Source organism: Chinchilla lanigera, unplaced genomic scaffold, assembly GCF_000276665.1.
Source record: "Chinchilla lanigera isolate Chin_1 unplaced genomic scaffold, ChiLan1.0 scaffold00034, whole genome shotgun sequence".
NCBI lineage: Eukaryota > Metazoa > Chordata > Mammalia > Rodentia > Chinchillidae > Chinchilla > Chinchilla lanigera.
In genome coordinates this window covers 12,954,098-12,979,179 of record NW_004955435.1, presented here as the reverse complement: position 1 = coordinate 12,979,179, position 25,082 = coordinate 12,954,098, and the positions used below count along the sequence as shown (strand labels likewise).

Below are 25,082 nucleotides of genomic sequence, written 5' to 3'. Positions count from 1 at the left end.
TGGAGCCTAAACTAATTTTTCACCCAGCCCACTAACCAGTCAAACATGCCAGGCCTCTGCAATATATAAACATCTGGGAAACCGCTATTCAAGTTCCACTTCAACTTCTTGTTGAAGCCTTTCCATTTCCTAACAAAGCTGCCACTGCCATCCTGATCGTTGGTGAACATTATCCACTTGCAGCATTAATCTCTGAGATTAATTGCTAAAATTAATCCCTAAACTCTCCTTCTCAGCCATCCCACCTCATTTTATCTCTAGCCACCTATGGCTAATGTAAAAAACAAAAATTATTTGACTATTTTCCAAGGTCCTAATCTTCTAGTTTTTCATAAACTGTTCACCAGTTTCCTTGATTTTGATTAGAACAATAATGAAACCCTTTTTTTGGCATGACCTGAAAATGCTCCCATGCCTATGTACTTCTCCCTCAGGTGCACCCTGACCAAGCTTAGTTTGGCCTTATACAGTAACAAACACTGTAACCCTAGTATAAATTTTTGTAATTATCTGGGTGTGTGCCTGTCTGGAACTCCACCAGCCCTATACTCAAAAGCATAATCCTTGAAAGCACTAAACAGTGCCTTCTTTCTGTGGCCCCCTATTCCAAATCCAATGCAAAATCTAGGTCAGAGTAGGCACTTAATAACTATCTGTGGGATGAATGGCTTGAGTTTCTATGATATTCAGCAGTTGCCCAATCATATTTTATAAATGCCAGTTGCAATGGATGGAATTTCCAGTGTAGGCAGTTAAAAGAAACAGATATCCATTCCTCTGCTATCTTTACTCAGCCACACACCCACTCCTGACTATGCCTTCAAATCTCACCCCACGACTATGACAATAATAACCATTCTAATAGTCTTTAACTCTCAAATTCTGTCCTACCCTCCCTTTTGGTCTCTTAAAAAGAAAAAAAAAAGAGTCTTCTATGAAGCAATCACATATCAATCACCAAAAAGGCTGAACAGGCATATAAAAGTTTTAAAGTAAAATTGATATACTCAAATTTCAGAGTATCTGCCTGTCCACAAATCCCCTTTTAGAAGAAAGTCCATTACTTCCCTTCCTTTAGGGGGTAATGGCCCACAGAATGTGGGCCACATTCTTCCTCATGATTGGATCAGGTGAAATACCTGACACAGGAATCACCTAGTCACAAGCTGTCAAAAGCTTACATAAACCCTTTGAGACTTAGCTCCAAAAGATGAGCAAGACAAACCAGATTATCTAAGAAATATGTACTGAGACATTCAGGAAAAGTTCTACGCTAAAAGCTCACAACATGTGAAAGAAAACCTAGGCCACAATTCCAGGTCTTCACAAACACCAAGGTCATAAGGAAAAGAATCAGAAAGGTTGGTCTGAAAAGAGAATAGACAAATGTGCTCCGAGGGAGTAAAAAAGAGAGCAGTCCGAAAGACAATGAGGGAAGAAAGAACGGATAGCATCAGGGACAAGAAAGCAAAGAGGCAGAAGTAGGAAAGGCAGTAAGAAACAGACAGAAACAGGAAAAGCTAGAGACAACAGTCTGACCGGTTAAGAGCCACCTTAGTTCCGGTAGCAGAGCTCTTCAGCTCTTCCTGTACTCCCCCTCACAACTCCCTCTTCTATTAACCAATTGCCTTACCCAGTGTTTTAAGCTAGTTTGAATGAATACTCTCTTGGGGAGAGAGGACTAAAAACTGAATGAAATCAACTTTAAGGAAATCAGAATTTTTTGGTCTTTAAATTTCTTTAGGTTGTTTTTATTAAATACTGAGTACATAAAAAGGAATATTTATAACATATGTGTAACAAAACAAACATCTGTATCCCTGTTACCCAATATAAAAAAATTAAACATTACCCTTTATCTTTTAGCCACCTATAGATCCCTTCCAATATCAATTAGTTTTATTAAGTATTTCCACAGGATAAGTATGTAATGAAGGAGAAGGAGGTATGAAAAAAAATTTTTTTTAAGCCCCAATCAAAATACATCCATCACTTATATGGCAGTGTACGAATTGTTCAGTTTCATGTCTTTCACCAACTGCATGGAAACTATTCTAATACCAGCCTTATAAACCATAGAATAGAAAGCTAAGCAAGCACTCTACATTCACAAATCACTTAAGATAGATGTTAGCTTGATTTTTAAAAAAACAGCTTGTTCAGCTTCCAAAATACTATCAAAATGTTATCACTTAAGAATACAAACAATATAACTTGAGTGACAGCAGCTGGCCCCTGAATAGGGTGGAAGAGTAGGGAGCAGTAGGTAAGAACGATTAAGGGCGCAGTCATTTGTGACAAAAAGAGGGTTATCCTCTGGCTGCCTTAATGTTGCAATTTTGCCCTACGGTAAATTTCCTTTTACTTCTGTGAAAGCAGAAAACAAAAACTCATTTTGTTGCTAATATTAAATTATATGGTATTTACAAATGACATGAATGAAAACTATTTTTATTTTCATTAAAAAGGAACGGAAAGGCCATGAACACTGTAATCACAAAGAATCCAAAGATTTCATTTGAATTCAAATAATATGCATAATTCATTGTAGTAGATGTCATCCAAAGTTAATGGTAATCTAAATTTGTCCATCAAAATCCATACATCCCCAAGTTTTACATTTAAAAATTTTACCATCACATCCTAACCTAGGACCCTCAAACATTGATAGAGCACTTTTTTGTATGCCAATTTAGTCAAACAGAAATTAATATCACACTTATGTAATTCACCAAGAGCAAATATTACCAACTGGGAAGCTACATGCTAAGACTATACAGTTTCAATTTCCTTTACAGTATACACATGCTTACCAGCACTGTGAAGCAAATTTTTTTTAGAAGTCTGAGTTTCACACAGGTATTTACTTCTATTTAACCTTTTGTTACAACATGAATTAGTAGTGGCATTGCAAAAAAAACAAAAAAAGATAAATAATAAAAGAGAACTATGCTAGGTTTCTAGACTTGGAGATACATAAATTTGTGTGTAATAAAATATGGCTTACAAGATAGTCACTAAAAATTCAAATGAACACTCTCCACATCCCCTAAATACCTTTTTCCAGCCTCCTGACACTTCTTATATCAACCCTTCTTCATTCTAAGTCAATCTATTTGCTCACTCGTGTTCTGAGCCATTGTGTATACTATCATCTCAGGATACAGTTGTCTCCAGTCTCTGCATTTAAAGTCCCTATTTATCTTTCAAGGTCCATCTCAAATGTCACCTCCTCCAGGAGAACTTTCCTGATATAAATGTCCTCCCTCTTCCTTCCAAAATTGACTCCCTCTGTAATCACATTACACATATAATATCATTCTTTACTTGTACATCTACTTAAGAATTTTGTCTATTTCTAGGCTAGAAAAGTACCTTTACACATATAAGACACTCACAGTACAAAAATATAAATAATAAATGAGTCTCCTACTGCATAATGCAATAATAAAAACCAAAAGTTCAATAAAAAGTAGCCATGACTAAATGCAGCGCAGTATCCTAGATTGGATCCTGGGGCAGAAAACGAACATTAGTGGAAAAACTACTGAAATCGAAATGAAGTATAAAGTTTAGTTAACACTAATACCAATGTTAATCGCCTGGTAACAACAAATACACTACGGTTAAGTACGATTTCAAAATTAAAGGAAACCAGGTGAAGTGTATACAGAAACTCTGCACTGTCTTTGCAACTTTTCTGTAAATCTAAAATTATCAGAAAAGTTTATTTTAAAAAATGTATGTAGTCCAGAAGCTGAACTATCCTGCAAGTATTGTAGAGGATATATGGAATTTAATTACAACCATAGCAAAAATAGAGGAATAAGAGATATACTCAGAAGTAGAGAGAAGAAATTTTTAACACTCTGGGATGAACTAAAATATGTAAGGATTTATTATTTATTAATCAAAATGATTAAAAAGATTTACATTCCATTTATCCATTTTATTTTTAGAAGTACGTCACTCACTATTGAAATAACCTCCATAGAAAGTTTACGACCACATCATCATATTACATACATCAGAAGTACGTTATTTATGTAAGTCATGGTTTTATTATTACATCAAATAGAGCCCTGTTTTGAAGTTAATGATTCCCAAGGTCTAACTTTAAGAAACAGGAGGGAAAATATTCCATTAAAACTATGCCATTTAAAAACAGTATTCCTATAATGTCCAAAATTTGTAAAACATAATTTCCAACGCTCTGAGCAAAATACATTTTCATATTATCTCTTCAAGAGCTGTGAATAAAGAAGAGTTTTACTGTTTCTCAAATGATTTTAAAATATATTTAATCTAATGATTCTAAATTCATAGTGGTGAATTCTAAAATTATAACACCATTACCCATTTAATAAACATATAAAAATTAGGTATATCAACACATGCCTAAAACAAAAATCCAAATGCAGTTACATTTCCACAATAAGTTCTTAGAATTTAATGGAATATTACTTTAATTTTAAAATCCAATTTGAAAGGATAAAGGAAGTTTTTAGTATTTGACCCAGTGCAAATAGGTCACACAATCATTCATTATAGGAAAACTGTAAGATGACAAGACCAGACTACCTTGCTAGTTTTTTTGTTTGTTCATTGGTTGTTTTTTTTTTTTTTTTTTTTTTTGAGACAAGGTCTCACTGTGCAGTTCAGGCTGACCTTGAACCCACTATGTAGCCCAGGCTGGTCTCAGAACTCACAGTGATTCTCCTGCCTCAGCCTCTGGAATGCTGGGATTACAGGTGTGCACTACCATACCCAGCTACCCTGCTAATTTTAAATGTGTGGTTTAAATGAACCCTATATGGCCAGTATAGTAAGTTTTAATAGGCCAGATAAATAAGAGATGTACATAAAATTTAAATATACAGTAGACTATGTTTTGATCGTGGCAAAATGTGCCTGATTCAATAGCTGTACATTACATGAGCAGCTAGAAAAAAAGCAGATTATCAATTTTCAAAGAAGTTTAGGTCTAAAGACCAGCTTCTCCTGAAACTTGTTTCTCTAAAACTTCTAAGATCTCTCAACCTCTACTCAGGTACAGTCAAACAAACATGGTGTCCCAAGTGTCCTTTTTAGCTTAGTTCACATCAGATACACTGACTTGTGTTACAACTTAAAAGCAAAAAATAGAGTATTTCATTTATATAAGACACTATCAAAAAACACAACAGTGATCTTAACACAACTGTTATTCAGTTCAAGCAGCTTGAATTACAGAAACGATAAAACTGATCACTAAGGAGGTACTGTAACAGGATAGCCTGAATACATAAAAGCTTAAGGATAACTCCAACTTGGTAAACACTGCAGAAGAACTGTACTGAGATAAAGACAACTAAAATTGAGGGAAAATCAACCGATAGAATGATCTGTTTTCTTTGTACTCTTAAACATTTATATGAGTACTTATTTATGTCTTTCAGGTTTCTAATGTTGATTTTTAACTATCTTCCTAAGCAGTTTTGTGATGTTAAAACTAATTTCAAACAAACTCAAGAGTAAGAGAAATAACACAAAAAAATAGCCTTCTTTATGATGTTAAAATATTCCATCTGGTTAACATATTAACTATACAATCAAGGGACCCCTCAGATAAATTTAAGTTCTGTGCCAGTTCAAAGAAAAATGCAGCTCAGAAATTAAGACCAATCTCCCAATTTCCAGGCTCTCTGCCTGTATTATAAGGTCCTGTGGTACCTCAGTTCACAGAAGCTTTTGTTGGCAAACACTGTATTGGATGACAACCGCGACCACAGCCATCTTACCCACACAAACATAAACGTGGCCATCCTTTCCAAAATCGTAGAACAAACTAAGTTTGTGAGCTTAGTAGTACTGCATCTCCTATTTCTGAATCAAGTTACCAGTTCAAAGAGATGTTTTTGTTGTGTGATACTAGGGATTGAAGCTGGGGCACTCCACCACTGAGCTATACCTCCTGGTTTGTTTGTTTATCTTGAGACAAGGTTTCACAAATTTGCCAGGACTGGTTTTAGACTTTGAATCCTCCTGCCTCAGCCTCCCAAACAGCTTGGATTACAAGTGTGTACCACCATGCCCTGCAAGAGATGTACTTTATTTCCTGTTAGTTAAAAAGCAAATTTTAAAGTGAACTTCAGCATTCTGAATAAATTTAGTAGCTACTCTTCTAGCTATTTCTTATTACGAGACCCATCACATTTTTATTTTTTGCTCTTTATTGCTAATATTCTGATTCCTCGGTACTTAAGGCAGCTCTTCCTCCCTACTTCCCCCATAGCCCAACTCTCCAATAAAAAGAAACCAAACTGACTAAACAGGAGGTGAAAGAGCCTAAATAGCTAAACTCTTATCTATGCCATAATCTACTTTGTTTTATAATTTCACCAACTTCTTAAGAAAACAACCTATTAACAAGGTTTTAATATGGAACAAAATACTGTTTTACTTCTTTCCTGAACTTTGGTAATTTTTTGCTATTCATAACAGTAGTAAGAGGAGAAAATTTGTGAGAAAAAACAGGGGTGATGTTCCTGAAAAATACAGATTATTGTGTTTTAAATTCCTAAATACAAATCACAGGTAATTAAATTCAAACTATTCTGAGTTGAATGTGCTGATAACAGGACTAAGAATCCTACACATGTCCTTCAAGGATCAATTTAATTATATCTCCCAACTATACAAAATGACAATATTGAGAATGAGCACACGTTCTCACGAATTAATGAGAAATAAAAGCAGTCGTATGTTTAGTTCCTCCATATTTCCATCTCATTCATGTTTAATCCATATATAATGAGTATTTACTAGGTAGTACACATTGTCATCTATTTATTAATCATTAATTTTCTAGCCATGTGATTTTAACGGAGAATTTCACCCACCTCAGCCCTTGAAAAGGTCAACCTTACAAAAATCATATTTCATGAAACCTCCCATATTCCCAAGCACAGATGACTGGACTGGGATGGGTACATGACAAGGCTGGGCCAATCTGATACTCTTTCTGATATCTGGAATGAGGAACCCACATGACATAAAGCACTTAACCACCAGGTCTGGCAGTATGTGAGCCACAAAAGTATCAGAGTACCCCCAAAGTTGAAAACTGGTGCAGGGGGAGAGGAAGAGTATCATAAGTGAGCAGAGAAAGCAGATATGAAGAGATGGCTTAACTAGCAAGCAGAGCAAGTAGCTATTCTACTCCAGGAGAAATGAGAGGGGAGGGTATGTATCACAATCCATGAGCATACAACCTGTTGTATTTCATTTCTTATCTATCTGTGGATGTCTAATACCTATGAAACCACCTCCAGTACCATGTCCTGTCAATGAACTTCTCCTTTACTTGTACTTGTATGAATGGTTCTGTTCCTTATAGCCACTTAACATTATATTAGAACCTGTACCAGATATAAAGATGAGAAATACCTAGTCCTCCTTCCCTAAAGAACCACAGGAGTTAGGAGGGAGCTATACTATATACTTATAAACATACTATACAGTAGACTACAAGTGGTACAAAAAGTACCATGCGTTTTCAAAAAGATAGGAACAGATAATACCCAGTTCACAACACCAGAAAAGTTTCATGAGAAAAGCAACCAAGTAGTAATCATAATGGACCACAGTGTGAGACTTTTTAAAAATTTACCTGCTATAAACTATAAAATATTGTATTCTGGGACTATCAAAAATTGTTTTAAATTTTGCTGGTCTCTAAAATAATCAAGAATGTGGTAACGAATGAGTCATAGGACTGAGCAACTAGTTATAAGACATGAGAGCAGAAAAGGAGTTAAAAATGAGTGTAGTTTTCAACCTAGATGATGTTAATGCTGATGTCAGAAAAACTCACAACAGGTAGATTTGGGGAAGAGAGGTGAAGAGGGAAAACAAGTGTGTATTGTATATTTTTAAATTAGAGTCAGGGATATAGCTCAGTGGCACAGTGACTTGCTTGGCAAGTGCAAGGTCCTGAGTTTGATTCCTGGTCCCAAAAGAAATTAGAGAACTGGCAGCAAAAACTACATTAATACACTGAGGGAAGAGGAACAACCTGGGACATCTCAAGCACTGAAAACATTTCTCAAAAATTCCAAGTATAGCCAAGCATGGTGGCACGCACCTGTAATCCCAGGTATTTGAGGAAGCCAAAGCAAAAGGATCACAAGTTCAAGGTCAGCCTAGGCAACTTAGCAAGAGTCTGTCTCAAAAAATAAAGACTTCCAGAGAGCTTGCCTAGCATGACCAAGCTTCTGGGTTCAATCTCCAGTACTGGGGAAAAAAAATCCAGATTAAAACTGTTCTCTAGAAGAGTAAAAATGAAACTCCCCATCTAGACCCTTTACAATGTCTAGGTTTTTTCTTTTACATATTAAACATTCCATTTTTGTCAGGATATTGGTACCTTTCCTGCATCTCTTTATAGTGCTTTTACCTGTTCATAAATGAGGGAATTAAAGCCAGGCATGGGTGAATGCCTACTTTGGGAGGCTAATGCAAAAGGAACACAAGTCTGAGCCCAGCCTGGGCACCAATCAATTTAGTGACTTAGTGGGACACTGACTCAAAAATAAAAAAATTTAGAAGGCAGTTGGAGCTCAATTCACCAGGTTCAACTCCCAATAGAGGGGGGAAAAAGTATTGTTGAAGGGCTTAATGGGGAAAAACGGTTCACTTTTTTCCAAGGGAAAAATACAGAAAAAAACATATAACCACAAACCTTGTTAACAGTTTTAGAAAATCCACGATCATCTGATTTCCTAATTGATGCAGGTTAAAGAAAAAAGCATACTATGGAAAAAATTAGGGAAGGAAAAAAAAGAGAGAAAAAACTGGGATAAAAAAGAAGTAACTCAAGAGACTCACCAACTCCCTTTTCCCAAGAAAACAGCCCAAGAAGCAGCTTAACACCTCATGAGGGGAACACAGTAAAGGGTTCAGTGCTTCAGCTTTCACTAACCCCTGAAAGGTCTCTGGACCAGGAACCATTTTTATCGCAGACTTTTCTCACTTTTATCACAGTCCAAAACCTAAGACTTTTTTTGTAATTATGCAAGTAAGTCCAACAAACTAAAAAAATTTTAAAGAAACAGGTGCAGCTCTGATTATAAAATTATATGCCCTGGCAAATCTAGTAAGTATTAAGTACCCTATTCTACGATTATCACTATTTTCAGGAATAGCATGGTTAGTAAAGATCATATTTTGATACATGGTCCTAAAAAGACCGTATTTTCAGAATGCAAAAGTGATAAAGGCACTTATATAAAAGACACAAAGTAGCCAGGAATGGTGGTGCATGCCTGCTATCCCAGCACTTGGGAAGCTGAGGCAGGAGGATTGCTTCGAGTGTGAGGCCAGCCTGAACTACACAGCAAGACCCTGTCTGAAAAAAACAAAAAAGACACAAGAATAACAAGTGTTTATAAAAAAGAATTTTTTCTTTGCAATGTCTAGTTCTATTTTTTATGCCAGTTTTGCCCCAGATACAAGACAAATCCTCATAAAAAATTTATTTTTTTCTCATAAAAATTTAACTTCTTGACCCTTACCCCAAATAAACATCTAACATGATCATAATGAATATCATCCTATGAGTATACAACAGCATATTTATCAAAAGACAGTCTTATTTTATAAGCATATTCAGCCAGTTATATGCAAGCTTAAATATGAATAATTAATTGTATAATACAGAATTAAGAACAGTATTCCAATTCTCTGACTGCAACTTAATTTTTGCCATAAGACTTTACTCCTCTCATCGCAAAAGAATATTTATAAAATTCTGTAAAGACCTTTGAAAAGAATATATTTATTGGAAAAAGTCAAATATCTGCCTGAGGGGCTGGGGATTTAGCTCAGCGGCAAAAGCGCCTGCCTCGCAAGCGCAAGGTCGTGAGTTCGGTTCCCGGTACCGGAGAAAACCAAAAACCAAAACAAAAACAAATATCTGCCTGAAACGCCCCTGAAAAAAGTAGTTAAAGTAAGCCTCACAAACATTATAATAAGTAGAAGTTGCTATTTACTGAGTATTTGCTAGGCACTAATGTTAGGTATTTTACACATATTATCTCATTTAATATTATGAAACAGAAATCATATTACAAAATAGGCATCATCAATCCTACTTTTACATATGCAAACACAATGACTCATATGGTTAAGTTACTTATTCTGGGGTTTCACAGCTAACAAATGGAAGTAGGAATTTAATTCCGTTTTGTGTGAAGACAAGAGCAGTACCTTTGTGCTTCTCAACTTTTGTCACACCTTAGCACACAATGAAAACGATAATATTTATAAGGCTTATTGGAGTAAGCTGGAGGGGACTTGGTAAAATATTTTTCTTCATACTATAAAGCTATTACATGAAAAATAAAAATACAAAGTATCACAAATGATATTCAATATTTAACTGATATAGCCCTCCAGATTTCTTTTTGAATTACCAAACCATAAGTGTACAGAAGGAATCACACCAAAAGTGTTCAAATATTATTTCAATTATTGTAAAACTCTAAAGTTATGAAAATGATTCAAAATTTGAACACTGTAAAAAATCTGCAAACAACATACCTGAATGCAATCTTATTTACTATACATTGGTTAGGGACCTTTCCATAATTTAATTTTACTTGATAGAAAATTGTGATTTAGCATATCAAGATCTTCTCAATAACTTATAAGGGAAATTCAAACCTAAAGTAATAAAGGAAGAATTACAACACTGGAGATTTCTTTAATTTAGCTTATACTAGTGTCTTAATTGGAATTGCAATAGTATCTGTAATCTGTAACATTCACCTTGACTTAGTAACAGTAAAAGCTAGTATTCATCAAGGTAGTACCAGGTGCTCCGCTGTGCTGTTTTACAATATTATCATATTTAAATCTCACAGCAACTCTAGGAAGTATCTCTATTTTCTCCACTTTAACAATAAAGAAATTAAGGCAGAGTGAAATTAAGTGAGTAATTTTCCCAAGGTTATGGCTAGTAAATGAGAATTAGGATTTGAAGCAGACAGACTTCAGAGCCCATGCTATTTTTTGTTTGTTTCTTGCTTTGTTTTGAGACAGGATCTCGCTATGAGTTCAGTTGGCCTCACATTCACTGTATAGCCCAGGCTGGCCTCAAACTCATGGCAATCCTCCTGCTTCAGCCTCCCAAGTGCTCAGATCACAGGCATGCCCCACCAAACCCATCTCAGAGCCCATAATATTAATCACTGTGTGAAACTACATCCCTGTAAGGAAAACAATACGTGTCAAGAGAGATAAGAGTAACTAGAGAGATCTCTGCTTAAACTAAGTAGTACAAATGACTTGCATGCACATCATAGGAGATTTTCTACAGGAAAATTAAATTATTATCTATACTATCTTAGATGTGTTTTACTTATAGCATAACAGGTAATTTTAATTTCACACATGCATTATACTATGGCTCAAGAAAGAGCAGCTATTTTTGCAACCTATCTAAATTAACTGATTTAAACTTGCTCAAGAATACTGCATTTAAAAAGTTTTCTTAAAAAACAACTAAGTTTGTAAAAATCAAAAACAAATGTTTCAGTACTGTGATTTTTATTTAACTGATTTTCAAGTTCTGTAAGTTACCATGTGCTTAATTGTTTTTAATTAAATGCACTGTTTAAAAGTTCTGCGTAAAGATTTTTCTAGACATCTGGACAAGTTCTGCATGCCCAAGTTCTGTCTAACAAATCCTAACATTTGGAAGAAAGCCTCACAGTATACAACTGAATTACAATAGGCTAATGTACTAAGGGTATCTCCGGTGGCCAGTGTAAAACAAATCACTCACAAATATGGTAACACATCTTTAATCTCAAAGATGTTTTAACCTCATACTTTTAATTTCATAACCAACTGATAAATACAGAAAATGCTAATGCCTTAAGTGTTGTGGGATTTTGTTTCATTTTGGCTTTGTGGTACTGAGGATTGAACCCAGGACTTTGTGCATGGTAAGTAAGTACTCTACCACTGAGCTACACTCTAGCCCTTTTGATATTGAAGAGAGGGTCTTGCTAAATTACTAGTCTGGATTTGTATTTTAGATCCTCTGAACAGCTAGAATTGCAGGCATATGCCACGACACCAGCAAATACTTTGGTTTTTTGTTTGTTTTTTCAGTTGGTTTTGTTTTAGGTAATGAGGCCTTCCCAGTGAGCCACATCCCCTCCCCTGCCCCCATTTTTGGAAGACAGTCTCCCTAAATCAGTGGTGGTAAACCTATGATAACCTAGGGTACATGTGCCCCAGGGGTCTGTTTGTTATCATTAAAAGCTTTAAAAGGTTCCCCATCACTGCCCTAAATCACTAAATGAACTTGTAACTCTCCTGTGTCAGTCTCTTGGAGTGCTAAAATTACAGGCATCAAGTGTTGTATTTTATATCAAACTTCTCAAAGGGCCCAAGGACTAGCATAAAACATTAACTGACTCATGCTGGTTAACAGTAAACACTTAAGGAGCACCTACTATGTGCCGGGGACGGTGTTCATCCATAGAAGGCATATGTAATACAGACAGTGGTTGTCTAGAACCACAATTTGAATTCATGCCTTCTGGGAGTTCAGGTATTGAAAGTAGAAGTTCAAGCTCCAATACACCACACTCTATATAAAAAAAACCTGTCACTAGAACTTGTAGAATCTATGTTAACACGAAGAAACTCTAGCACATTCTGGAGTACAAAATTAAGTCTTGGGTTACAGTGACATAATGTATTTGGTCCTCTGGAGCTCTTTACACAATGAAAATCTGGCATTTCCGTCAAAACGGTTTTTTCTCAAAAATCAATTGTTTTAAAAACTGAAATTCTATTGCTTACAGAAACCATGACTCCTACTTATACTTCTCTAATAGATCTCTTGAAAATACAAATAATGAAGAAATGTGGCACGATTTTATTGGTAAACTAATGCCCGAGTATACGATTTAGTAAGCTTCTCAAAAACTGTAAACTAAATCATGATAAGTAAAATGCATCTGACTGTACATAAAAACCACTTAAACAGATTATCAGGTAAAGGCAGTAGTCCTGAAGCCAGTATGATATTTTGAAGTGATCAAAAAGGATAAAACAGCTCTCTACAAGTTTACAATTAGTAAACAGTTCCTTCCGTCTTACAGTAAGTATATCCAATTCCATAATTTATCCTAAAATAACTCTATTCTCACTGCAAATGATCCCTACCAATTTCTGTCCACGAGCTCTTCAATCACATACTTCAAACAAGCCATTTGAATTTCCTCAGCACACACGAACCCCCCTTCCTTCCAAAAACATAGGAATTATAAAATATTACAAGAATAAAAACAGAAAAGGTGAAAAAGTATATACAGTCTCTGCCCCCGAGGTCTTTCCTTTATACCTAAGAATCTGTCATTTAGCTCAACCACCTACTTTCATGTACCTGGATAATGCCTCCATCTCACTAAGAGTTCACGATGTTCACTCTCTAACAAATGACAGGGTCTTTATGTGACCCTTCCGCCCCAGCTTCTATTTAATCACTGAAGCCTTCCGGCTTTACCCTGCCAATTACGCTCAAACTCACAAACCATTACACAAACACAACAAACACTCTGGCGTCCTCCTTTTACCCAACAAGCTCCAACCCGATGAAAACCTTCCCTAGTACAGCAACACGTCTTCCTTCCATACTCAAAATTCTGTTTGCTAAACGCCATCCCCGCCCCGAGTTACACACTCGCCAGCCTAATTCCTACCACCTCAAAACCCCACCCCCTCATCACGCCCTCCGCGGCCTCAGCCACCAGCCCCAACACCCCACCCTGTAGCCGGCACGCCCTCCCGATCCCTTTGGGGTCTTCTCGGCTGCCCCGGCCAGACCCTGCCCACGCTTTGAACGTGCCCGGCTCCCCGACCACTCCAGCCCCACCCCCTCACCGAGTAAGAGCAGCTTCACTTCTTTGGCCGCTTTCTCTCCGTCCTCCCGCAAGTTGCGGTCGATCATCTTACTCCGCTCCACCGCCGCCTTGTCTTCGGCGCTCAGCGTGCAGCCCATGACGGCGGCGGGAGAGGGAACCGGCCCGGAGCTCACTCACACACCGCGGGAAATGCGGCTTCGCCGGCTGAGACAGTGTCTACTGCGGGGCGGCGGCCCTCTCCGTCAGCAACCCGAGCGCCCAGAGGAACCGGACGTCCGGCGCTTACGCACTTCCGGCGACGCCTGGCGGCCGTTACCACCTAAACCTTTCTTGCTCTGGGAGAGGAGACGAGACCGAAAGCGGAAGTCGGCAGGAGGGGCGCCGGCTCCGCGGGATTGCAAGGTTCTGTTGGGTTCTTTGTGCACCAGCCACCCGTAGTATCCCTTTACCTGTTCGGCTACTTGATTTGGATAAATGTACAAAAGCCAGGGCCACCAGTTCATAGTGCGCTCCTGAGGTCGTACAGCGGATGGTGGGATAGGACATGGGGTTCCCAAATAAGAGCCCACGATCCTCACGATAATTTCTACTAGGGCATTTTCACTGGCCAGAAAACCTCTTGGATCTCAGATTGTGGAGACCCAGGGCGTCTCCCCAACTTCTTAAATTGTCTCACTGATCTACGGGATGGGAACAAACTCACCAGCTTGGGCTCCATCCACTTCTTAATCTGAGATCTGTAACACTGATCATGCCTAAAACCAGCCCTCTCCTCTGACCCACTGCCTCCCCCTCTCCACTTTCGTGCTACTACTCTCCTCTCCTCTTTTCGTGCATTTCTGTGGACTCAGGATTTGACCTGCATCTTTGTTGGCAAAGGGCCACTTTGAAATCACTAGATCTCTGACCTGAAAGGTAGGTGTGTAGTTCACCTATAAAATGCCCGTGGTGCCCATCTCTCTAGTATAAACTTAACTGTTCTACATTAGAAGCTTAGGACCTTTACCAAGAAAGTAAGTTTACACCCTACCCTCAGAAATGAAACAGTGCGTCCTTTGAATCTCCTATGAAAATGTCCTATCGTGCTAACCACACAAGTTGTAATAAAAATTGTCTCTCACTCTAGTATCACCTGAAAATTAATAAATGCCCTGTGAAAGGCCCATACTTGTATCTTCTTTAACTGATAACCCTGAACTACTGTGAAAGTGGCCCTAAATTACCTTTTCTGTCAAATAGCTCCACAATTACTATACATTGGAGGGAAAAGGATGTTTTTGCTGCCTCTAAATCCTTTCCGTACTGTGAAAAAAGACTTTATTTCCCTAACAGAATCTAGACTCAGGATCTAAGGCCTCAATAGAAAGACCTATATAGTGATAATTTTTTTTTTTTTTTTTTTTTTGAGACAGAGTCTCACTGTAGTTCATGCTGACCTTGAACTTCTTTATGTAGCCCAGGCTAGCCTCGAGCTCATGGTGATCCTCCTGCCTCAGCCTCCCGAGTGCTGGGATTACAGGCATGTGCCACCATGCCCGGCTGATTCATTAATTAGAAGCATTTAATTCGCAATTAGTTCCACCTTAAGCAGCCTGTCTCCCATAGCTTATCAATAAATGCCAATTCTTTAAAGTTTGAAAAGTCCCACTCGCTTCCAAGTGACTAATAGAAAAGGAACTGCATTTCCATTATCAATACTTCTGGGGGGAAAAAGCGCAAGAGGAAAGGGAAGTAACACCAGTATTTATTGAGTACCTATTTGCCAGGTATGGCTAGGTGCTTCCAAGTCTCATCTTTTAATCCTCACAACAACCCTGTGAGGTAGGTAATAATGATCCCCATTTTTACAGATGAGGAAATAGGCTCAGAGAAGTTAAGCAGCTTTCCCAAGTTCACACAGTGAGTAGGTAGACCAGTCTTGACTACAAATTCACCCCTCCTTTTTGTACCATGCCCCGTAAAAGATGGGTAGGGCACCTAACAACAGAAAGTCTATGGTTTCCATCAAGGCTGGCAAACCACCCCAGTACCACCAGGATGCAAGAAAAAGTAACTGGCAGGATGGTTGCCTCCACCTGTTGATTCTTCAGTATATTAAGGAGGTTGGACTTTGTTCAAGTGTGTTTTTCAGCGCTAAGGATTATATACTGAACTTTATCAAGCCATCCTGATCACTTGAAAACTATGGAAAGTGCTCATAGCAAAAATTTTTGGGAAAGTTCTCAGCATAAAAAAGATAAACTTTTATTTCCTTCATGATCCATTCTTACAGGGAAAAATAAATGCCAAAGAAACCGATATATGTCAAACTCTGTGGTAAATGCCAGTGAGATCACAGTGTCAGGTAAGCTCAGCCTGATATCCTTGCATTTAAAAAAACTTTCTTCTTTGATGTATGTGAAGGAACAGTTGAAAGACAATGTCAAACAAACAACCAAAAAGAAGGCAAAATAAATTAACAAAATGGCTGCCAAGCAATGTTTGATGCCCTCCCTTTTTCTCCCTCCCACATACACACACCTTTCTATTTCCAATGGAGTCACACTGCCATCTGCTGGCAATGCCTTAGGTCTAGTAGCTGATTAGAGATGTTTGAAAGAAGTTTCTTCGCTAATGAAATTCCTAGGTATGAGTTTATCATAAAAGGGAGTTTTTGTTTAGTTTTGTTTTGTTTTTTAATTGCAAAGGACTTTACTTGCTATATATGCTTTCTTTTTAAGGGTTTTCTTCAGTGTAATAGGCACTAAACTAGAATAGTTTAGTGATAGGAAGACAGAAACCTGGAAATGTTCCCGGTTCAAAAGGGAAAAGGCTGTTTGCCCAGTTTCATTTAATAAGTTTCGCTTACAATCCCCATACTTGCCACAATCTTCAGGAGGCCTCTATCACTGAGATGAACTCTCAGAAACTAGAACCATGGATATATATTTTCCAATATATTTCTTAAGCACATTATATAGTGCTTTATCAGATCTAAATGCTCTATAAAAAATACTAAGTATCTGATCAAATTAGGGTATGAACTCCTTGAAGGCAGTAACCACACATCCTCCGTGTGGGTGCTAGGGAATAGTGGATGTTCAATTATTATGCACTGAATTGAACTGAAGGAGTCAATGTTGATATCAGTATACCTTTATCATAAAAATTATTTATTGGCTGTTCAAAGGGGAAACTATTCCACTTCCACTGGCCCATTTTCCCCTTTTGATGCTCAGTGAACCAATAATTTGTTTAAATATAGACCACACCACCCTGTGGCCCTGCCTTGGCCCTTTTGTGTTACCTAACTCAATGGAAGAGAGTGAGATGAACAGGTGGTCCCACATGGGTGTCCTGTCCAGTTTGTAATTATTCCCTCTCCATTGAAAATACTACTACCAGCTTAGCATGCCTGTAATCCCAGCACTCTGGAGGATGAGGCAGGAGCATCACCACAAGTTCGAGGCCAGCCTAAACTACATAGTGAGTTCAAGGTCAGCCTGAGCTATATAGTGAGACCCCCGTCTTAAAAAAAAAAAAAAGCCACAACACAGTTCCAACAGTCTCAATCGGTAAACGACTGAGCCCCACTCCTGTGCCCTCTCTCCAACCCAGGGATACAGATAAGAGAGATTTAAGTCTTTGTCACTGAAGCTAATTTTGAGAGCGATGAATGGGAGCAGGGAGGAATTTAATGGACCATGGACACCCCACCCTTCCCATGCCCAACCTTGGTCTTTTGTACCCGATTGTCCAAGGGGCTGGAGATGGGTCACTGCCATGAGGAGAGAGATCAGGGAGGCCAGTCCTGGAAAAAAAAGATTTTTAGGATTATCGATCAGGGCGATTTATGTGGTCCCTTTTATCAAGCCACCTTACCAATGCAAATGCTAACCCTCCCCCTCAGCTATCCAACCCCCATTTGTTCTAGTTATTCATCCTAAAAGACAGGAAGAAAGGGCCATCCTGTCTTGTCTCTGCTGAGATAAAGCTCCACACTTGATTTCCTGCATGCAGAAAAGAGACAGAAGAGAGAAGCTTTTCCTGAAGATTGTGTGTGACAGAGAATTTCAGTCACCTTTCCTGTCTTCTAGTACATGTACGCTAATTACTAGTTCCCCTTGCTTCTGGCCAAACCTAGGAAGAGTACACCTGCTGGTCCTCTCCATTTAAGGGCATTTTGGGTATAAAACTAGAAAAAGATCTACTAACTCATAGGGAAACACCTGGCTGAAATTTCATTCTTTTTAAACCTAATAAGGAAATAAGAAGACACAGGTCATTTTCTTACCGTGCTTGGGTACAGTTATTGCCCTGAACAATTTACACTGAAAAACAAAACGTCCTCAGTGGTCCCCAGAATAACTCCAAACCTGGCCTGCTGCCCTAATCCTCCAGTTCCTATCCTTTCCCTGTTTCCTGAGGCATGGAAATTTCACCGATTAATAGCTTCACCTCACCTTTGTGACCCTTTCCTCTCGGCACCGTCTCATCATACCCAGGTTCCCTCCCCCAGTAATCAAAGATCAGCCAAGTCTAAAGCTTTTGCCACATGTCCATCCTGTTGGCTCTGGTCCTGACCCAGGAAATGCTAAGCAAAAGCTATGTGCGGAGACCCCAGACCCAGACCCAGTCAGCTGGAAAAAGTGGTCCCACAAGGTGCTCCTTGTGATCATAACTGGCCCTCAAACCCATCTCCCTTCAAGTGTCCAACAGCCCATCATGACTCCAGTCGGGGTGAGGGACCAGGACGGAGGTATCTGTCCGACATGATGATGTCACTGGTGAGCTGCTGTTCCAGGAACTCAGAGGTCTCCTCAGCTATCTGGCCTGGGATTCGAAAGTCAACAGCAGGTGGCTCCTGCTTAGGGCTGGGTGGAGGCCTGGAAACCCAGTTCTCGGCAGCACAGCCCGTCCCCTGAAGGAACTGCAGGAAGTTCTCCTCAATGGAGCCCTCCCTACTAGGCAGCCTCAGCTCCTCCTCTGGAGCAGCCTTGAAGAAACAGACAAACTGCTTGCTGAGCTCCCCCCGGATCTGCCGGTTGAGACATCCATAGAAGAAGGGGTTGGAAGTGAAGCAAAAGTAGCCAATCCACGTCACCACACTCTCCACCTGCCCAGTTGAAATGGGCTGAGCACTCAGGGCAACGTAGAGATGGAAAGAGAAGTAGGGCAACCAACAGAGCAGGAACTGTCCCCCCACAGCCAAGAGGATCACTGCTGCCTTCCCTCCCCCAAACGTCCGGTGTGGCGTGGTCTGCGGGGCCCCGGAGCTGGTGACCATAGTGGATCGGCTGCTGAGAGACTCAGAGCGCTGCCGGGGCGTCTCCATCCACGTGGGCAGCGGCCCATGCTGCATGGCAGCAACACGAGCCACTCGGAACATGCTGCAGTAGACCACAAGGATGAGGAGCAAGGGCAGCAAGAAGTAAAGGATGGCAAAGACCACCACAAAAAGCTGGCAGTAGGCACTGTGGCTCCATTGGAGTGAACAGCCTGGGGGGACACTGGGAGCGCCTTCCTCCCAGGACACTCTTCCCAACACTGGCACAGAAGCCATGGCCAGGGCCTTCACCCACACACCCACCAGCACAGAGGCTACCAGCCCCAGCGTCATGCGCACCTCGTAGCGCATGGGGTGGACCACGTAATAGTAGCGCTCCACATTGATGGCCGACACAGAGAGGATGGCCAGGCTGACAAAGCACACACTCAGGAACAAGTAGAGGCGGCAGGCCACCTCTCCAAAGAGGGCATGGTCAAAGAGGGCAGAGCTGGAGAGCATGGCCAGAGGCATGAGGGTCAGGGCAGCCAGCAGGTCCACCAGGCAGAGGTGGAAGACAAAGACAAATTTTCGGAGGGCAGGCGTCTTGGCGATAACAGCCATCACAGCAGAATTGCCAGCCACGGCAGTCAAGTCCAGCAGGAGCATAAAGAAGAGGGCCACAGATTCTGAAGCTATGTCCCGCAGGCCCACCTCCGGGACCCCACTGGCAGTGGAGGGACCTGGAGTTTGAGGAACCCTTCCCAAAGTGGAAGAGTTCCCTGATGACTGGGGGATGGGTGAGGACTCCATGGGGCCGAAAGAGGACACCCAGGGCACCTCCTGTCACAGGCCCATCCCCCATCCTAGTCCACAACCCTGGGATGGCGAGCCCAGGCCCAGGCTTCTCAATTTCGTGGGGGAGCTTCTGTTGCAGTCTCTTGGACAGGCTCGTACCACCAGCCTTCAAGACTGGGCTCCTCTGTGGACAGAGTCCCAGGCTAGGCAGCCATGGGCTCAGGAGCTCTTATGGTCTTTCTGGCAGGAGGTAGCTCCAGGCTCGGCCTTGGTGACTGGGAAGAAGCAGGAGACATGACAGGAATGGAGCTCTGCCTGCTCAGCTGCACTCCACCTTGTGAGTGGCTTCTGGCTCCTCCTTCTGCACTTGCATTCCTCCGTTCTCCATCTCCTCCCTTTTCAAGGGCTGTTATTCAGGGATTGTAAATCCTATGTGTCCCTTTCCCAGGGTCTTGCTGAGCTCTGGGATGGTGCCCCAGCTTTAAGGTTGCTTATGTGACTTTTCCAATTTCTGGTATTCCTTGGATGGGAAGTAGAAGGAATACAAACTTGGCTTCTGGTCTCAGCTCTGGGCATTACTAACTCGGCCACTCTTCCAGATTCCAGTTTCTCAAAAAGGCATCTGTAAAATAAGGGAATAGTATCTGCTTCATAACTACGTTTGCAGGGAGCAGTGCGATTTGTTAATAGCAATCCTAACCACAAGCAGTAATGTTTACATGGTGCTTTCCACATGCTGGGCCCTGTTCTCAACAAAAACAAACCCATTTTAATCCTCACACAACCCTATGAACTAGATATTATTCTTATTCCATTCTGCCAGGGATAAACCTGAGGCCTAGAGAAGTTAAGGAATTTAGCCAAGGTTACATACTTAATAAGTGGCAAGGCCCAGGTACCCACCCAGTCTGACCCCAAGGCCGTTCTGTTGCCCACCGTGCCATGCTGTGTAGGAGAATGCCCTCCACCTTAGCTGGAATATAGGAGGCTTCCAGTGAGCCATTGTTGAACTTGACCTGTAACTAAAAATGTCTCTCACTGCTCTGAGGCTTTTACCTGGTAAGGGGAACTGAGCTTTAGTTTCTTCTGACATCACCACTCCCCAGACAAAGAGCCACCACTTTGGAAATTTTGAGAAGGATCAATGAACGCAAAATGTCTCCATTGGAAGGAAACTAGGAGGCCAGTCTGTCCAGCCTAATGGGCTCCCAAGGCTGGAAGGCCATAATTCACTTGGAAGCTGCCCTTCTTCGCCTGCTCTTTAGTTTCCGAAGGCCACTGTGCCCTTGCCAGTGCAAGAGGAGCGGCTCTTAACCTCCTGTTCCCCACTCCCCATATCTGTGGTCATTGGTGCTGACCCTTTGAGGTTCCTGTCTGAAAGCCCTCTTGGTTCTGGACTGTTACCGCGGTCATAGAACACGGAGTGGGAATAGGTGCCCCTGAAGAGGTAGGTAGTGAGGGGGTGGGGAGAGCAATGTGATTGTGGAACTGAGTGAGCGCAAAGCAGAGAAGACTGGAAGAAATAAAAATCTCTCACCGATCAGGTGGTAGATCACATACGTTTTACATGTGTTATTTTCCATATTGAGTTTGCATGTAGTTGATTTCATTTACATATGTAGTGCAAATTCTCTCAATATAGTGTACCCAGTTATGCAACTTAGTACCAAATTGCAGGCATGCCAAGTCTGGTGGCCTTTCTGTAGACCAAAGTTCTCTGGGCCACAGTTTTCTCATCTGTGAAATGGGAGAGTTGGACTGACTAACCTCCAAGGTTCCTGCAAGTAACATTTCATTACTCTGTGAGTTCCTGGGATGCAGAGAGCCTGGTGGTTGCTCAGTTTTAAAACCTATCATTTCTGTGACTGCAATGAAAAGGACCACACAGCTATCAGGGCCTACTTTTCTCCAGTTATCTTACAATCACTAGGGTTTTGGTGCTACCATCAATCTTGATTAATACAACTTCTAACATGCCATATAAGCAGAAGGTGCTCAATGATATTTTTTGAACTGAGTCAGACTCAAATTGATTAGTTGAATCCCTGCCCCCTAACACATACTCCAAGAATACTCAATCAGTCATCTGTGTGCCAGCCAGGGAACTCTCTTCTGGAAAGGATAACTCAAGACTCCAGGATTGGAGACCACCCTGACATCGGATGAGATCCTGGAGACATGCCTCTCTCCAGGGGTAGTAGAAAGCTCATTTCACAGCTGAGATGGCCACAGAAACTCAGGTTCTGTAGAGATGAAGAGAGGGCACAGAACTGGAGACATCAGCTTCTCATAAGACAAGAAAAAGGCCTGACAGAAATACCAAAGGAAGCATACATGTCCCTTACTTTTCATGCCAGAATTTCCTCATTCCTTCTACCTGCAGATGGGGACCAGAAGATGTGGCTGTCAGTCCCTAGTAAGGAAAGGCCTACCATGGGTGGATAGACAGCAAGGCCCAGATAGGGTCCCAGACTGAGGGAAGTAGACGTGGTTTCCATTTGGAGGGTGTTGTGAAGCCACGATGGAGTTCTAGGCAAGACAGCATTGGACATTTCTCTTTCTCATAGCCCCCTCGGCATTTCCCCAAATTCCAGGATTCCAAATTACTGCTTAAAGACAGACCAATGTAGCAGACCACTGGGCACTCCCCCTTCCCTGACTGACTGGGTTATAGAGGGGAGGGCCATGGTGTAACAGTTTCACAGAGAAAACCCAGAGAGCCTTACTCCTCTCCTAGCTCATGTCATCATGCTTCAACTCCAGCAACGCTCTCATCCTCCCACTGCTTCCTTCCAACATCACCCCCATCACCTCCAGGACCTCTTAGTCCTGGAAAGGCTTGTCACCTCTGGGACTAAGGCCTGGCCTCTAGCAGGGGCATGGCCAAGTTATATATATATATCCTTGTTTCAGAATGCAAAATGCACATAAGTGTCCAGCTCAAGGCCATAGAGGTGTCTCTGGAATTTAGATGCACCTGTTTCTCAGATTCAGAGCTTCCACCCCAAGGATCAGAGCCTAGCCTTCCTTCTGGCAAGAGTGTGCCCCTCCTGAGCCAGGGAAGATTTCTAGGGAGCTTCAGCACCTCTCCCCAGCAGAGTTGCCCATGCCCAGGACATGGATGTCCACCAGCCTCGATGCTGAAGGACTCATTCCTAGGATGTGGGGGACCCATCTCCATGACCCAGAGCCAAAGAGATGGAGAACGCTATCTGTTGCAGGATGTGGCTACTCCTGCCAGCAAGAGATGACCAACCCCCATCTCTAGGCTTCAGAGATGCCCACACCCCAGTACTGCCTCTGGGATACCTGGGAGTCTGTCCTCTGGCAAAACTGTCCACCATAGGGTAGGGTGAGCTGTTCTTTGGAATGCAACCCTTTTTGTAAAGTACCACAGCACTCACCACCAGGCCCCCGGTCTGTCCCTCATTCCTGGCCTAGTCGGCAACTCCTACCTTTGCTGAGCAGCTCCCGGCTCCCATGTGATAGCTCCTCTCAGCTGATGCTTCTCCAAGGCTGCTGAAGCCTGAACCACTGCAGTGAGCAGTGAGAGGCAGCCGGCAGAGCAGGATGCTCGAAGAGCTTCTGGGTCCTAATGGCCTCCTGCTTCCCACACAGCCCCTTGGAGCCACTTCTGGAGCAAACCGCTGGGCACCAGTGCCCCAAGCAAAGTGCGCAAGTGTGAGCCCAACTCCTCTCACTTCCCTCAGGTTGCTGGACTACATCTCAAAAGTTTCATGTGGCCAGGTGATGGTAGGCAGAGGAGACCTTTTGATCAGTCTCAAAGAAAAAAAGCACTTAGAATCAGAAAACTCAGCTTTAGGTTTTGGTTTTTTATTTGTTCAAAGGGATTGTAGGAAAGATGATCCTGAGGTTCCTGACAGTCCTGTCATTGTAGCATTTTGTGTGACATCGGGACTAAGTTGTTTTTGTAGCAAGCAGATTGGTTCAGACACAGGGCCCCCAGGTTAGGCCAAAGAAGGTCTGAGGCTCCAGGGAATGCTGCAGGTTTAATTCCTTTGGAAGCTGCCATATCTTCGTAGAAAACAGGTTGGAGGGTAACAGGTTTGAAGGGGAGCTGAAGGTCTTATCCCTGCACCCTCCCCCAGGCACATGACTGTTTTCTTACCTTATATGTTTATTTCGCTGAGAGTACGATAGAGATGGGGATCTAACATGTCTCTGAGCTACCCTATTGTACCTCAGCAACATTGCTCCCTGAAGGCAGGGTGGGCTGAGCACTTAAGAAGGCTCCACTAGCGTGGCTTTCTTTGTACAAGCAGACAGCGCCAGGGGGCATCATCCATGGAGCACCACTCATCTATGAGTTGAGGCTTTGAAGATGAGATGAGGGATGTGGATTTCTACTAGAGGTGAAGAAAATGGTCAGTTCCCCGGGTACGTGACTGTTACCAGGACAGGGTCCTAACACGGCAGAGCTGCAGGGCATTCTCCAGGCTATGAAACCCTCATTCCTGAGATGAAAGATGGCTCAAAATCACAATTTCCCCATGGAAAAGCCATGAGCCTAGACAGGGAATCAGACATGATACCTGCTCAAGAGCCTTCTGCTCCGGGACTGGTCTAAGAACTCTTGTCTCCAAAAAGAAAAGGGAATTCTAAAACTGTTTATTTGAGCCAAGCCAAAGAATTATAAGATCAGTGAAATACACAGGGAACTCAGAAGGGCAGAATGGCTGCCTCCAATCCCAGGTCAGCAACAAAGAGGCTACTGACCCACCCAGAGCTGATCCAGTGATTTCTGCTATCACCAGTCACCATTTCTTGAGCTCTTATTAGTATCAGGCCTTCAATATGTAGTAGCGTCAATGCTTACACCGATCTTTGAGCAGACATTACTTACCCTAGTTTACAGGTAAGGAAACAGGGTCAGAGGTGAAGTGACTCTCCCCAGATCAAGAATGGCCAGAATCAATATTCAAACCGGGTCTGTTTGAGTCAAAGTATCTACTCCACCCTCTCTACAGTCCTGACATGACACAGAAACCCAGACTGACATGGCCCCCTTACAGGGGATTCGGAGAGAATAAGAGCAGACACGGGCTCTTTGGGACAGGTTTATAGAAATAACGCTAGACTGGGATCAGAAAACTTGG

General features: G+C 41.6%; 2 protein-coding genes across 3 annotated transcripts in view; both read right to left on the bottom strand.

Moving 5' to 3' along the window:
* Positions 1-14,174, bottom strand: part of Gnai3 (guanine nucleotide binding protein (G protein), alpha inhibiting activity polypeptide 3) — a 40,609-nt gene extending 26,435 nt beyond the window's left edge. Inside the window, exon 1 of the mRNA XM_005388880.2 lies at positions 13,942-14,174. Within this exon, the coding sequence (XP_005388937.1) occupies positions 13,942-14,059 (118 nt within the window). The 5' untranslated portion in view covers positions 14,060-14,174. The remainder of the gene's footprint in view (positions 1-13,941) is intronic.
* Positions 14,175-17,424: 3,250 nt separating this feature from the next.
* Positions 17,425-25,082, bottom strand: part of Gpr61 (G protein-coupled receptor 61) — a 32,047-nt gene continuing 24,389 nt past the window's right edge. Inside the window, exons 1-3 of one of the 2 annotated variants that reach the window (XR_001234859.1) lie at positions 23,421-23,497; positions 18,365-20,587; positions 17,425-17,712 (exon numbers count right to left, since the gene is read on the bottom strand). Coding sequence is in view for 1 of the 2 variants with exons in the window: in XM_005388870.2 (XP_005388927.1) it covers positions 18,625-19,980 (1,356 nt within the window). In the remaining variant the exon portion in view is untranslated. Of the gene's footprint in view, positions 17,713-17,738; positions 20,588-23,420; positions 23,498-25,082 lie in introns of those variants that run through there. The other variant, XM_005388870.2, reaches the window with a different exon arrangement.